Raw genomic sequence first — 15,121 nt, 5'->3', positions numbered from 1 at the left:
TGCAAAGCCACCTGTTCCACTTCTCTTTAATATAAAAAAAGAAATGGTCAAAACCAACACTTGTTCCTGCACACATAATTTACACTGACTGCTAAAATAAGCATGATTTGTAATAACTCAACTGGGTTAACTTATTTATCTACTCATATTTTGGGAAAACTACAAAGAAGCAAAAAGCAGTAATTTGAATTTTTCAAAGACAGAAAAGAGGTGGTTTGATGCCAGGAAAGCAGAAGCTATTGGTTAAAAGGTGCCATAATGCACGCTGGCTTGTGTGTATCTGTTTGTGTATATCCGTTGAAATATGTGGTTAATACTGAGCAACATCTCATGCTAAGTTGGCTAAAGATGCATGATGATGTGGAAGACTGAGACTGTATGTGACAGTCAGACAGGTGAGTGGCCTGAATGACAAATACAGGTGTGTGCTGTAGGTCACTGTATTAGGGATAGCAGCAGCTATATTGTGCAATTAATTTCCAAATACTCCAAGAAGTTTTTTGTTTTTTTTTACTAATAATCAAAAAGACAAATCTTTTTCAGGCTTCACAATAAAAACAACTTTGCTTTATGTATTATTTTACTCTACACTTTAAAAAAATGTAAGTACACTATAGGTACAGCTCAATTTAGACTAAAATCACTTCTATTGATGGGATTTTTATCTCTTTCTCTTCTGTTTCCTCTTCCTCCACTCCTTCCGGTTGTTTGGTAAAATTCCTGTAGGTGTTCAGTGTCTCAACATTCATATAGATCAGGGGTGCCCAATCCCAGTCCTCGAGAGCTACCGTCCTGCAGCTTTTAGATGCATCCTTGTTCCCACACACCCGAATCAAATGAATGGCTTGTTATCAGGCCTTTGCCAAACATGATGGCATGCTGAAGAGATCAAACCATTTGACTCAGCTGTGTTGGAGTAGGGATGCATCTAAAAGCTGCAGGATAGTAGCTCTCGAGGACTGGGATTGGGCAGGCCTGATATAGATCCTCTCCTCGTCACTGACGTCATCTTCTTCATTGCAGGTTTTTAGAATGACTGAAACAGAGCAAAGCAGATTCTTCTAGACATCATGATCTAAACAAAGCTGCTGTTTCATCCAATATATTGTTTGTTCTGGTGAGCACTGACCTCTGCTGTGGATGTGGGCCTGCTGTGTTTGCCTCCTTCTCCTGAGCACCAGTAAGACCACCAACAAGACCAGCAGGAGCAACAGGACCACAGGAACTACAGACGAGACCAGCAGCTGTCATGGTCCTGGGTCAAGCGACCCAGTGTTGAGTTTATGTATCTTTTATATTTATTTTGTGCCTTAGCTTAGTGCACCTAGTTAATTTCTAGATTACTGTGTAGTCCTGTTTCTTAGTTATGTCATCTCCCCTGTACTAAGTTTCCCTGGTTCATGTGTCTTGTCTCTGTGGTTATGTTTGGCTCCTTGTCTAGTCTGTCATACGTGTTAGGCCTGTTAAGTTGTGTTGTCGTGTCTAAGTCTGCATGTTTCCTGTTTTATTTTGAAAAGGGGCTTATGTTCTGTGTTCATGTGGTTAGTTTTACTCTTGCCTGTGCATCATTGTTTGTTTATCCTAGTCAGCTGTTTCCTCATGTGTCTCCACTTCCCCTGATCACCTCATGTGTGTATTTAAGTCCTCTGTTTTCTGAATGTCATTGTCGCGTCGTCTGTGTTCCACCCTCCATGTTGTCACAGCCAGTCTTAGTATTCATAGTTATGGTTTCCTGTGTCTTCATAGTTTTTTCCTAGTTTTACTTTCCCAGTTTAGTCATAGTTTAGTTTGTCACTGCGTTTCTGCCTTGTCTGCACTCCCTGTCACCAGCCACAATAAAGGCTCGCTTTCAGTTAAGTTTACTCGAGTCTACTCTCGTGTGTTCGCACCTGGGTCCACCACACACACCACCGCATGGTCTGCCTCCGCAGACCGCGACAGTAGCATCCGAGGAACTAAGAGAGAAAAGGTTTTAGTCAAATATGAACAGTGATGGGAATAACAGCGTTACAAGTAACGGCGTTACTAACAACAAACAGACGGTTGAAGCTGTGTTCAGCTTAAAGGAGCCCAGGAAAGGGGACCACAGTTTATAAAATGTGTTTTTTGACCCACAAACTGTATATTAAATTTTTTTCTAAATCCATACAGGACATTATATCTTTTACCCATTGCGCATGCAAGAGTCTTCCCACTAAAGCAAAATAGCTCGCCTGGCCAGCAGTAATGAAAAGTTTAAGTTTGAGTCTAGAGTTGGGCAGATTCAGGTTCTAGACCACATCAAAGATAGCACAGAGTGGCTCTGGTTTAATTTGGTCCTTGATTCTCGTCCCTGGTTTTCCCGAGTGTGAGTGAAGTGAAGAGGAGCGTTTTGTGTGGCAGGAGCAGAGCGTGTGTGGCGTGGCCGAAGAGCAGCTTGGGAGTGAACTGGAGAGAATGTGTGGAATTTCCCCTCACCTACCCCGTGGAACCCCAGAACCCCTGAACTCCCCTCACATTCTGTATATAGTCAATCAGTTTTGTTTTTGTTTTGCTTTTTTAAATGGAAATAAACTCTCCTTGCTCTTTTCCTTAAGTCTGCACCTGAGTTTCCGTCAACCCTGACAGAACGTTCCAGCCAAACCATGGACCCCGTAGATTGGTGGGTCATCCCCCTCGTCCCCAGACTCTGTTCCCTCCACATAAGTGGGATTAAGGAGGTCCTCGAAGTATTCCTTCCACCGCCCGACTTCAATGCTGATGTGGGCAACGACAGTACCTGAAAGGGCGTGATTGGGAGGAATGGCCTCCCTGAGCTGAACCCGAGTAGTTTTTCATTATTGGACTTTGCCATTGCCGAAGCTGCTTCACTGAGCTGCGGCCTCAAGGTGGTTGGTGCCTGTCGTGGTGTCCATACAGACAATATTGATTTGTAAATGATTAAATAACAATCTTGTCAACACAAAGTTCTTTATTTGGAGCCCAGTTCTACAAGAAAGACGTTACTGAATAAGTGCTTGTGCTTAAAGTGCTTTGGCAGTATTTGAGACAATGTTAAACTTAATCATCATCGACTTGTTTGCTGCTGCCTGCCGCTGAAAGGCATTGAGGAGAGGGGACATTTGGGCAGTGCATTTATTGCGGCATATTATGTGTTTTCTGGATATACTGTGCTTTTTCACCATTCAGAGGTTGATGGCTCCATGTCAGAGCACTGGCTATGAATTTCAGATGGATCAGGCCTTAACTTACGTTATCAATCGTTCTTTTCATCTTTTCTGATTACCCACAGCTACATCCACTTCTGTCCGGCCTAGGCTCCTCACTAGGGCTGGGTATCGTCACGGATTTCTATAATCCATTCGATTATGAGTCGCAAGGTCCCGATTCGATTCAATTTTGCCTCAGACAGTCCAAAATATTATAATTCTGATCATTTATCAGTACTGACACTTGTGAGACTTCATCAGAGGTGTGAGCATCACAGCAGATGTCTTTGTGTCAAAGTAACTGAGGATAAAACACAGAAAAACATGAAGGAGATTTTCCAGGCCTGGCTTTTTATAGCAGATAACTGCCCTAAAAATATTCTGCAACAGAACAAATCAACATATGAACATGACCTGATGCTGCTGAAGTGAAGCAGAGCAAAGTTACAGAGGTTTTATTAAAGACACAGCTAAGCATTTTGCAATTTGGCATAATTTTAAAAATGAGTTTCTTTGCTATTAAACAGCAGAAATTAGGCTTTCTTGTTGGAGGTCATTTTTGGGGAAAACAAAACCAGTGGCTGACGCACTCTACATGACTTGTGCGTAATAAGCGAACAAATAATGCAGAAAATATATTTAGGATGGGAAACTGTTCTTGCAGTACACTGAGAGAGAAAGCTGTGCAGGAAGTGTGATTTTTATCATGGTGAAAGCAAAATAGCAAAAGTAAGAGGGAATTAATGACGATGTTTATCAAATGTGAAGCTTAGTTTTGATCTTCTTTTGCTGCTGGTTCAGTCAATTTTGGTTGGAGAGAGACAAAACCTGCAGCACCAGAATCTAGTGCAAAAAAATCCCAAAGACGTAAACACAAAGTGTGGACCCGGCGCATCAGAATCAGTGAGCTGTCGGCTTTCAGCACTGACGGCGTGTCCGCGTATGCGCCATCGGGTGAGAAAGCCCCATCTCACTGATTCTGATGCGTCGGGTCCGCGTTGCCTTTGTGAGGAATCCGTTTACCTGCTCTCATTTACTGTTTTAGCTGTTTGGTGGTTGTCAAAATAGTTTTGTGAGTTTTAACCTGAGATTCTGGCATTTCTCAGTAAACCCTTCGCTTTCACTCTGTCCTTTACGACAACAAAAGCAAAAAAGTACTTCGTGAACAATATCAGTTTAAATGGTATTTCACTCTCTAGAGGTTCATTTCTCCAGCTTACCAATTCAAAACCTTTAAGCCCGCCTGCTCTGCTCGGCTGGAGAAAGCAAGAGACTGAAAACATGGGCGCTGGCGCTAAGAAGGGACAAGAGCTGGCTAGAGCTTCAGCAATTGGCTGACACGAGATGAGTGGAATAAAACAATAGGCTCCCCTCCATCAACATTTGGAAAAACTTAGCCCTTGTTTAACCAAATCATATATATAAATCTGCGTCCCTTTTATGTTTAAATAAATATAGTGATTTTGTTTCACTGTTATTAAAGAAAGACAGTAAGAGCAGAAACAATTAACATGACATGTTTTACTTTTCTTTTTTTTTTCTTTTTTTAAAGATGTTTTTAGCAACTGGACCACATCTGGCTTGTTGGTGGTCCCTAACTGGCCAGTGTGATGTCAATGAGAAATAAAGATTCAAACATAAATTATACGTCATGCAATTCGTCTCATTTCAGCCACTAAACACTCTTTGATAAATTTCTGATCAGGAGATGGGACATTTGAAGAGTATGATATAAACATCGGAACAGATAACATTAAAGATGATAAAGTTTTGAAAATAGGAAAATACAAAACACAGAAAAAACGGATAGTATAGAGCTGTATATTAATATGAATACAGCGCTGTTGTGCAGTGATTTTGAAAGGTTCTCCAACTAAACACTAAAGACTTCTGGTACTGAGCTGCTCTAAAGGACACAGAGCTCACACAGGGCAGCAGAACCGACCAGCAAACAGGATGTTCATGGTGGGGTTATGTCTGATGAAGAAGAGGAAGGGGTAGTCTGCGATGAAGGATTTTAAATCACAATTGCCCCATCTTATTTTGCCCATCATATTCTCACCCCAACACATATCCACAAAAGTAGCCTCAGTTGCCTTCTCGTGGACCTTCACAAAAGCCTTGTGGATGACTTTTGAAAGTACCAGATCTTTGCGCCCAGACATGCCTGTGACAGAGAAGTGAAAGGAGAACATTTTAAATGAACATAATGCTGCATTTTCATTTTTTTTCTTTTTTGTTTTTATCTGAGAGGGTTTTTTCAAATTAAATTCTGATAAGGCTAGGTGGTGATATAGATCACCTGGTTGAGCTGACAACTAAAATACCAAAAGATCTGCAGGAGCCTGGGTTTGAGTGTTTCCAGACCATTTCCTGCATGCCTCATCCTCTCCCTTTTATCCTCTCTACTATTCTGTCAAAGTGTGATATCTCAAAAATAAACCTTAATAAGGTCACTTCAACAGCCTGTCTGTTAATAGGAAAATTGTACTTAGTAGTCAGTATAATCTTTTAATGATATAAGTTTTCATATGGTAGAATGCTGCATGTAATCATTTGTGTGTAGAAGTATATAGTTGGTGGCATATTGAACGTCTCATCCTCGGATGTCTGTAACATTCTAGGGTGTTCACCCCCACATCCTAGGAGCATGAGAGAGGTCGTACCTTGTCTTATTGTTTTACGGTAGGATTAATGTAGCTATGTCAGTTTTAGTTTAAGTGCTTTTTTACATATAGATGAACTGTTGGATTTTCCAGACCAGCAGGTTAAGGGAAGTCGTTTATGGGGCCACACTCTGACACCCCCCCCCCCCCCCCACACACACACACACACACACACCTCCACATTCCAATGTAAGGAACAAACGCTCACTGAAGTATAAATAAAGACCGGGGCAGTTTCTCAGTGCGAGCCTCAGTTCTGGAGGCTGCCCTTGCTAGCAAGAAGTTCTGTGTGTTTCTCTTCTCTGAGTCTTTACTGAAGAAGTGTTTTAGAGTATATTTCTTAACATTGTCATTAGTGATTAGCAGAGGTGTGGACTCAAGTCACATGACTTGGACTCGAGTCATTAATTTTATGACTTTAGACTTGACTTGAAAAAATGTTCTAAGACTTGTGACTTGACTTGGACTTTTACACCAATGACCTGGGACTTGAATTGGACTTGAACTGGTTTACTTGAAAAGACTTGATATTTCACCCCGAATCTAAAATTTAACACGCATATTATATAGAAAGTGTGCACCATTAATTCAATTCATTCATTCATTTATTCAAACCACACTCCGTACGTATGTGTGCGTGAGCTGTAGCACAGCCAATCAAATTAACCAGATTTTTTTTTAAGAAAAAAAAATGCTCAAAAATGCTGCAAGGAGTTATTTTTTTCAGGTACATAAACTATGAAGTAGTCAACAAAAAAAACCCGAAATGCAATATACAAAACATGCAAGTAGAGAATCACAGACAGAGATGGAACAACTTCCAACTTTGTCTGACAGTTGAAGTTGCATAAAGAACGGTAGGTGGTGCTTCTCTTTTGCTACGATGGGATAGCTGACTTCATCTAACGAGCAAATGTTGTCCAGGCTACGTTGATGATACTGTTTGGTTTTAATGTGTATGATATTTTTGTCATGCTATTTTAAAGCCGGTCCTACAAGCACATCCAAGAATAACATGCAGCTTATCTCAGAACTGTCGGTGAAAATTATTCTTGGAGCTAGGTTTAATTGAGCTGCATTTTAAAGAGGTGCAATTTCACAATTTGTGTATATTTTCCAAGTTCACTATTTTGTCATGTGTTGAGAAAAAGATAAGATAAGATAAGATAAGATAAGATAAGATAAGATAAGATAAGATAAGATAAGATAAGATAACCTTTATTAGTCCCACACGTGGGAAATTTGTTTTGTCACAGCAGGAAGTGGACAGTGCAAAAGTTATGAGGCAAAAATTAGAATACAATAAGAATAAATACAGTACACAGCTGTACAGAATAGAATAAAATAATATACTATATACAGTAGAATAAAATAGAATAAAAATATACAATAAGATAAAAATAGAATACGAATGCTATATACAACTGAGTAAAAATACAACGATGCCAGAAAAGATTATTGCACTTAGTGTTATTGCACATGTGTGGATGTGTGTGTTTGTTCAGTTAAAGTCTTTGTTGTGGAGTCTGACAGCAGTGGGGAGGAAAGACCTGCGAAATCTCTCCGTCCCACACCGTGGGTGCCGCAGTCTCCCACTGAAGGAGCTGCTCAGTGCTGTCACAGTCTGCTGCATGGGGTGGGAGACGTTGTCCAACAGGGATGACAGCTTAGCCGCCGTTCTCCTGTCACTCACCACCTCCACTGGGTCCAGAGGGCATCCTAGAACAGAGCTGGCCCTTCGGATCACCCTGTTCAGTCTCTTCCTGTCCCCAGCAGAGATGCTGCCGCCCCAGCAGACCACACCATAAAAGATAGCAGAAGCCACCACAGAGTCATAGAAGGTCTTCAGGAGTGGGCCCTCCACCCCAAACGACCTGAGTCTCCGCAGCAGGTACAGCCTGCTCTGCCCTTTCCTGTAGAGGGCGTCTGAGTTATGAGTCCAGTCCAGTCTGTTGTTCAGATGAACACCAAGGTACCTGTAGCTGTCCACAGCCTCAATGTCCATACCTTGGATGTTCAGTGGTTGCAGTGGAGAATGCTTGTGCCTGCGGAAGTCTACCACCAGCTCCTTGGTTTTACTGGCGTTGATCTGGAGGTAGTTCAGCTGGCACCAGTCCACAAAGTCTTGAGTCAGTCCTCTGTACTCCTTGTCGTCCCCATCAGTGATGAGGCCGACTATTGCAGAGTCATCAGAGAACTTCTGCAGGAAGCACTGGGTGGAATTGTGGGAGAAGTCTGCAGTGTAGATGGTGAAGAGGAACGGAGCCAGAACCGTTCCCTGTGGGGCCCCCGTACTGCAGACGACCCTGTCCGACACACAGCCCTGAGTCCTCACATACTGTGGTCGGTCGGTGAGGTAGTCCAAAATCCAGGTAGTGAGGTGATGGTCCACTCCAGAGTTCTCCAGCTTGTCCTTCAGAACCGAGGGAAGAATGGTGTTGAAGGCAAAATAGAGATTTAAAAATCACATGGTCTAATATTTACATTTAGCATAACTGCAACATTCTTTTTTTTGTTTTTGTTTTTTAAAGAATCGAAAGGACTTGAAATTCAAAGTCCGAGTAAAGTCACTCGGACTTTTACACCAGTGACTTGAGACTTGACTTGTGACTTAAGGGTAAAGACTTGAGACTTACTTGAGACTTGCAAAACAATGACTTGGTCCCACCTCTGGTGATTAGTGTCAGAGAGTACGTCTAGTTTAGGCAGGAGGAAGCCAGAACACCTCCCTGACTGTCTGTCAGTATTATAATATTTCACTAGCTGGGCCAATTCCTCATTTTATTTTTGACAGCGTTTTTAGTAAATAAAGGCAAATGACTTAAAAATATTAATAGCAGTTTGGAGAAGACCTCAGAGGGGACTGGCGGCGGCTCCTGGGCCAGGCAGATCCCCATGTGCTAATGAGACGTGAAAGAATTGAAAAAGGGCAGGGAATGAACAGCTTGTAGAGCTGAGGCTGTCATATATAGATAAGAACCGTAAAGGCCAAGTTTAGAGGTGTGGTCCCACTCCTGAAATTCAGATAATGTATCTACAATAAAAGTATCAGGACTGTCATATAAAAGTCCACCAGTCCATTCAAAACCCAGCAACAAAGCTTAGATCCTGCTTTCAAAATCTCACAGTAGTATGATCATCAAACAAGACAAACAATCTGCTGAAATAAGCAGCTCCATGGTCTTTTGGAGAACTCTTTCACTGCTGGAGCATTGTTGCTCTACACTCTGTTCATAAACACCAACAAACTGCAAACGTATGTCTCACCAGAGAAGTCACACTTTGTGTGATCAAAGGCATCCACCATGCCCATGCTGCTCAGGACTGTGTTCAGGTCATACGTCTCCTCCAGTGTAAATCGAGGCAGCCTCACATCAATATGATATGTTTGCATCTGGCCTGGATGAGTCCAAGCCACAAATTTCTCGTAGGTCAGCTCCTTCCCCAGCTGGGATGGAAACAATATCACTTATTAGAGATTGTGTGTGTGTGTGTGTGTGTGTGTGTGTGTGCAACTAGTCAAGTAATCATTGCTATTGTCACTAGTTAGTATCAGATGTACTAGTAATTTAATCAGTTTTACTGTTTACATTTTATTGATAAAATAAATTTATCAATAAATTTTACATTTTTGTGTCCTAAATGTTATGCAGCCATCTGCCACCAAATAGAGCAGTGTTGGTGAGAAATGCCATAAATTCGTTAATCTTGGCCTGATTTTTCTGTTAACATTATTTTATTTAATTACCTATTATTGCTACGTAACCCTTGTGGTGTCCTCGGATCAAAAATGGTCGCTAGGTGAATGGCAAACAAGCATATGGGAATCCCGAGGACACCACAAGATGAAAAAATAGGACCTGCAACCGACAGAAAATAGCTTTCTCTAAAAGGAGTTCAGTTTTTCAAAAAAGGCTCAGAGTAGAGCTGTTACTGCTTAAAAGGAGACAGCTGAGGGGGCACCTCCAGGGTAAGGTGTTCCCACCAGGCATACACTGTGACCTGCTGGAGAGAATAAATCTATTGGCCAGACTGGGAACACCTTAACATTTCCCCAGATAAGCTGGAGGACTTCTCTGCTTCGGCTGCTGTTCCTGCTACCCAACATCAGATAAGCACAAGAAAATTGATGGATGATTTATTGTTTTGTTATTTTAAATGTAAACTTTTATTCAAGTGATTGTCATGAATTCTCGAACGGCATCCATCATTCACGATGCACGGCACGATGTGCCACAGTTTTCAGCTGCAGTTTATTTATTTTTCAGTTGTTACTTTTTCATATTTCAGTAATGAATGAGCATCTTTAGTAGAAACATGTTTTCATATCATAGTTAATATATTTAAAATGTTTTTCTTCTTTGTCGTCTGTTTGGAGTTTAACGTGTAGTGTAAACGTGCGATGCGAGGTGCTGCACAGTTAAGCAACATGATTCATTCAAGAATGTCATTAAAAGTTTCAAATCACTTTGTTTACACAGTTCTGGACGTCGAGCACTTTTCAGATTTGACTTAATATCTGGGTGTTTGTCAGTTTTAGACTATTCGGTCAGTCTGATTTGTTTTCTTCGTTTAGTTGACTTAGAAATGAGTCACCAGGAACATCCCGAGTGTGTAAGTGTTCTACCTTCTCCAGTCCTGTTGTATCATCCTCTATCTCTGCAGGTAAAAAGATAAGCATGCTCACTTCCTTCCCACAGTAAGGCATCTCTAGAATCTGTCCAGCAGAGGGTTTCAAGCATTACTGCACATAAATCTACTGATACATTTACATTACAATCACTCTCTCAGTGAAATCTGATTATTCCAGTGATTTATATAAATATAATAAATATGATGGTTACCTTGCAGTTTGCTTCTTCGATGAAGGTAAACGCAAAGTCTTCTTCCTGTTTCATCATCTCCACAGGCTTTGAGTTGTTCTGAAGACAAAAGAAATTAAAAGCATTTTTAATATAGTCATTGAAATATGTCTTGGATGCAAAAATGAATTAAATCACTCTGAAAAACTTTGCCTTTGATGCTGTGTGTCATGAAGACTCATTTCCAGTCACAGATGTATTCTCATGACTTTTAATTAAAGTAGTTCGTAAAGAAGCTTTGTATGTCGTACACTCCCAAATAAATCTTATTTATCTCACACTTGGCCTTAATGCAGTCTCACATTAATAATTTTGGCTCCTCATCTTTAAAGCTCCCTCATCTTGAGGCCATTTTGATTGGCTGTCCCTCTTTAACAAAAGGGGAGGGGCTGATCTTTCTGACATCATGCAGAGCAGAGAAACTGAAACCGGTCCTTAACATCAGTCTGAAATCTGAGTTTTGGCTCACAGATATTACTTGTATATTTGCTCATGATTTGAAACTGTCCATGTTGACCAACCACAACTGCAATGGTATATAGACTTTACAAGGTTATAGTTTCATAGTCAGTGTTCTGTTTTGATGAGCACTTTTACCTTGTTGAGCCAAAATTGAGCATCATAAGTTTCAGACCACGAGAAATCTTTAATCCAGTAGCCTTTGAAGTGGGTGGCAGTGAACAACACCAGCCTGGTCAGTTCATTCAAATCATCTTCATCCACCACCTCTGTGATGTTACCTGGTGACCAAAGTAAAACCAAATGTAAACATTGAGAAGTAAAGTCTCAAAACTGCAGCAAAGTTTTCATCCACAAATCTATGAGAACACGATGGACCCCACACTCTTTCAGCCTTTGTAGGCCAGAGAAACATGATGAGTTTTACAAATACTGTTTAATATATTCTTTGACTATTAGTGAAACCCGAAGATATTATTCATCAGCACAACATGTGAATATTTAGAACAAGTAAGGATGCACAGCCACTCTGGCTAATGACTACAGCACACATGTAACAACTCATTATTGAAGTACTTATAAATCCTGCTTTTCTACACGAGATAAGATGAATGAGGTAAACAAGGGACATCAGATAAGCAGGTAAAGTTGCATTAATGTGCTGTTCCACAAGATGGCGCTCCTCCCTATATTTCTTCATAATTCTCAACGCTCGGCATATACTTGAGTTGAGCTTCAGTCAAGGTCAACACATCTGGATGTAAACAAAGTATTCTGGTGCCTGGCAGCCACCTTGGAAGTGAAAGAGACTACCATTAATGCTGTGCCAGCACAAACAGGCAGGGAGCCAGAAACGCTTTTCATAGAAGGAAAGAGTTAATATTAAAATCTGATGGTATTTTAAGCTGTGCTGTAGTCTAACTTTCACAGAGCTCATTAAACTCAACTACCTGAACTCATATTGACCTGAGATACTGGGACAGGAAGAGTTTGACAGATAAAATATAAAAAGATACATAAACAAGAAGATTAAAAAAATATGAGAAGCGGCAGTGAGTGAGTTTGGCTGAAAAGAAACAAGTGAACAGAGGACTGTGCAGACACTGAGGAAGGTGGTTCTGGGATCCAGAGATCACTGCTGAATCAGCTTGAATCACTGTGGGTTAAATCAGGATTAACGGTGGAAGGAGCCCTTTGACAAACCCTGGTCACAGGTCTGTAAAGCTTCTTCACTCTTTAAAACTATGTTAAGTACAGCTACCATTACTTCTGAACACCAGAAGGAGAAAAGAAATTCAGTATTTTCATGGTATCCTTACAGGTGCACACTCCTCACCTTAGAGGGACTTAGCAGGAGCAGTGAGTCCTGCTTATGAAAAACATGTGAACTTGAACTGGACATTATATGAAGTGATTGTGTATACATGTGTAAATGTGATCCACCTGGTGTGTGTTGCTGCACCCAGTGGTTGACATCAATCCTGACTTCTTCAGACCTGGTCTTGAAGTCCACAGACTCCAGCTCTGCTCTGTAATGTTTCTTACTTTGTATTAAGAATTCCTGAAACCACAGACGACACATTTATAAATTCACTCCAGCAAAGTGTCTGACATCACTGATTCTGATTTACTTCAGGCTGACATGATAAGAAAAGACTGTTATATTCACATGAACACACATGCTGAATCACACATGCCTCATTTCAATCATTAACACAGTTTTAGATTCTGATCAGTCAGAACTCACAGCATTTCTCTCTCTGCCTCTCATTTACTCCAAAACACACGAGCTCATGAAGAATCACACTCTACATAAGAAGAAGAAACAGACCTGAGTAAAGGGGCAGGACTTCTCTCTGTACAGTCTGTTAGCAACACTGAAGGTAAATGGAGCATCTGTCCTGTTGAGTACAGTGAGAAGTTGGGCGAAGCTGCTGTGAACATCACCCCAACAATCCTCAGTTTGCAAGCACTGTGGACAAAACACTTTAGTGGATTCAAAGAAGGACACAGAAGAAAATTCTGGACTGGATCTAAAACAAAGAAACTAACTTTTGATTTTCTTTCTTTGTCGTTAGATGATTTGTTATTATTTGTTTCCTCTGAGTGCCCAGCTTCTTCAACATCCCCAGGGAACCTTTCTGTTATCTGGATTCACTTAGCCTAACATCAGCAATAAGTGCTCACATGAGCCCTACGTTTCCATCTTAACTATCCAATAAAAGCCACAAATAACAAAAAACGGAGCTTACTGTGTCACAGCCTAAAGGAGACAGAAATAACTTTAGTTTCTCAACAAAGAAAATGAAATTAATTTTATTGATTGACAAGGTTTTCTTAGTATGTGTTTCACTCTCCTAACCTCTGTGTAGTAACAGTATGTAACTGTAACTTCCTTTTAAAACGTTGTGAGTGTGTGAAAACGGGAAAAACAACTAATTGTAAGCTGCATTCAAGCTCATGATGCACTTTGTGTCTTCATTCATATCAGGCTGTGGTAACTCAGCTCCTTAAAGATGAACAGACAAAGACTGTATCCACACAGTGGAGCTGTTATTATTTTGTGTATTTCTCAAAGCTAGTAGGAAGACTGTTTGTGCAGCATTGATCCTGTTGGAAAGATTTGAACTTTCTGTTAATAAATCTCAGAAAACTGGTTTGGTTTCAGTCTCAGTTTATTTTTCCACATTACTCTGGAGTTACTTTCTCATTTAGGTTGTCATGTTGACTTGAGTTTAGCTTATTTGACCTCTTTTAAGGGTCCAACATTATCACTTTTGTATGAGTTACTGTGCCCTCATGTCTAACCAGCTCAGTCGCTCACATTAGGTTTCAGACTATAATAATATCACACTGATACACTGGAGACAAGTCAGGGTCATTTATACAGTTATAATGGTCACAGTGGTTTCCAGCAGCTGCCCAGATTAACACCAGAGCATCCTGCATGTGTTAAATGAGTACCACTACAACAACTATTCTGCACTATAATTTTAGTGTTAGTGTGTGAGCATGTGTACTGTACCTCTGACATCTGTGTGGCTGTGTTGCCTCTGGCCCCCAGCATCACCATAGCCAGGGCTGAAGAGATGCTGAACGGGGAGAAAAAGATGTTTCCCGTCTTGTTGTTATTGCTCAGCTGTTTGAGCAAAGCCAGAGAGAAGGCACTGTTTGCCTCTGACAGAGAGATTGCAGATCCCATTGTTTCTGGTACAAAGAAGTCGGGCAGTGAGTTGTTTAATGCACCAAGTAAGATTATTTAAATCTAACTGAGCTTCACTTTACCTAAAAACTACAAAAACTATGGTGGCTGTTATTCAGGGTTTTTGTTTAAAACGACATCCTTCATGGTGTGTATGCAGATTTAGTCACAAAGCTCCCAGAGAAGTCAGTGAGTTATAAACAGCTGAAAGGGTTAGCATTACTCTTTGAGCGCACATGGAAAAAAAATCTGCAACAGGATTATAGTTATACACACAAGATATAAACACTGTTTACGGGTAATTTATGAGTAGTCGCCACGTAGACGTGATTTGTAAAAACTGAATAAAGTTACATGACTTACTGACGCTCACTTTTCTTTCGTCGTCAGACGGTCAGGATTCTTTCTGGCTTAGTAAATGATTAGCAGGAAATCTAAATTCTTAGAGGCTGATGCGAGATGCTTTATTGAAGCAGAGTGATATACAACCAAAAGCGAGGGTGGCGAGAAACAGAACTAAGAACGACTCCGAACTGGGAAAACTAATAAAACAAAACTGAAACCTGAACCCGCAGGAAGACACGGAGGGAGTGACTCAGGGAGGTAACACAGCATGGAGGAACAAAGACGGACCAATAATGCACACAAGAGGACACATACTATAAATACACACAGAGGAAACGAGGAAACCGCACACAGGAGGGAGATCCAGCTGAACCTAATCCGAGGAGACAGGGAGGACGC

At 40.9% G+C, this 15,121-nt stretch overlaps 1 protein-coding gene across 2 annotated transcripts; it reads right to left on the bottom strand.

Annotated features, from left to right (window-relative positions):
• Positions 1–4,783: 4,783 nt before the first annotated feature.
• Positions 4,784–15,121, bottom strand: LOC113028755 (leukocyte elastase inhibitor-like). 2 transcript variants are annotated; one of them, XM_026179175.1, is made up of 9 exons: positions 14,741–15,121; positions 14,201–14,382; positions 13,007–13,147; positions 12,619–12,736; positions 11,314–11,456; positions 10,699–10,776; positions 10,482–10,571; positions 9,122–9,302; positions 4,784–5,355 (listed from the first exon to the last, which is right to left on the bottom strand). In XM_026179175.1, exons 2-9 carry the CDS (start codon positions 14,375–14,377, stop codon positions 5,111–5,113), a joined length of 1,173 nt encoding a protein of 390 aa, XP_026034960.1. In that variant the 5' UTR covers positions 14,378–14,382; positions 14,741–15,121; the 3' UTR covers positions 4,784–5,110. The 2 variants fall into 2 exon arrangements, with proteins under 2 accessions (XP_026034960.1, XP_026034961.1); XM_026179176.1 differs by having other exon boundaries at positions 14,751–14,770.

The sequence above is a fragment of the Astatotilapia calliptera genome, chromosome 9 (genome assembly GCF_900246225.1).
Source record: "Astatotilapia calliptera chromosome 9, fAstCal1.2, whole genome shotgun sequence".
NCBI lineage: Eukaryota > Metazoa > Chordata > Actinopteri > Cichliformes > Cichlidae > Astatotilapia > Astatotilapia calliptera.
This window is presented reverse-complemented; position numbering and strand designations above follow the sequence as displayed.

What these genes read in the sequence shown, in the direction of transcription:
- LOC113028755 (XM_026179175.1), bottom strand. Translation starts at nt 14,377, where the DNA reads ATGGGATCTGCAATCTCTCTGTCAGAGGCAAACAGTGCCTTCTCTCTG. An exon ending in GGTGCAGCAACACACACCAG is followed by an intron (nt 11,457 to 12,618) that starts GTGGATCACATT and finishes TTTGGTCACCAG; the next exon opens with GTAACATCACAGAGGTGGTG. An exon ending in CTCAATTTTGGCTCAACAAG is followed by an intron (nt 10,777 to 11,313) that starts GTAAAAGTGCTC and finishes TTTTGTCTTCAG; the next exon opens with AACAACTCAAAGCCTGTGGA.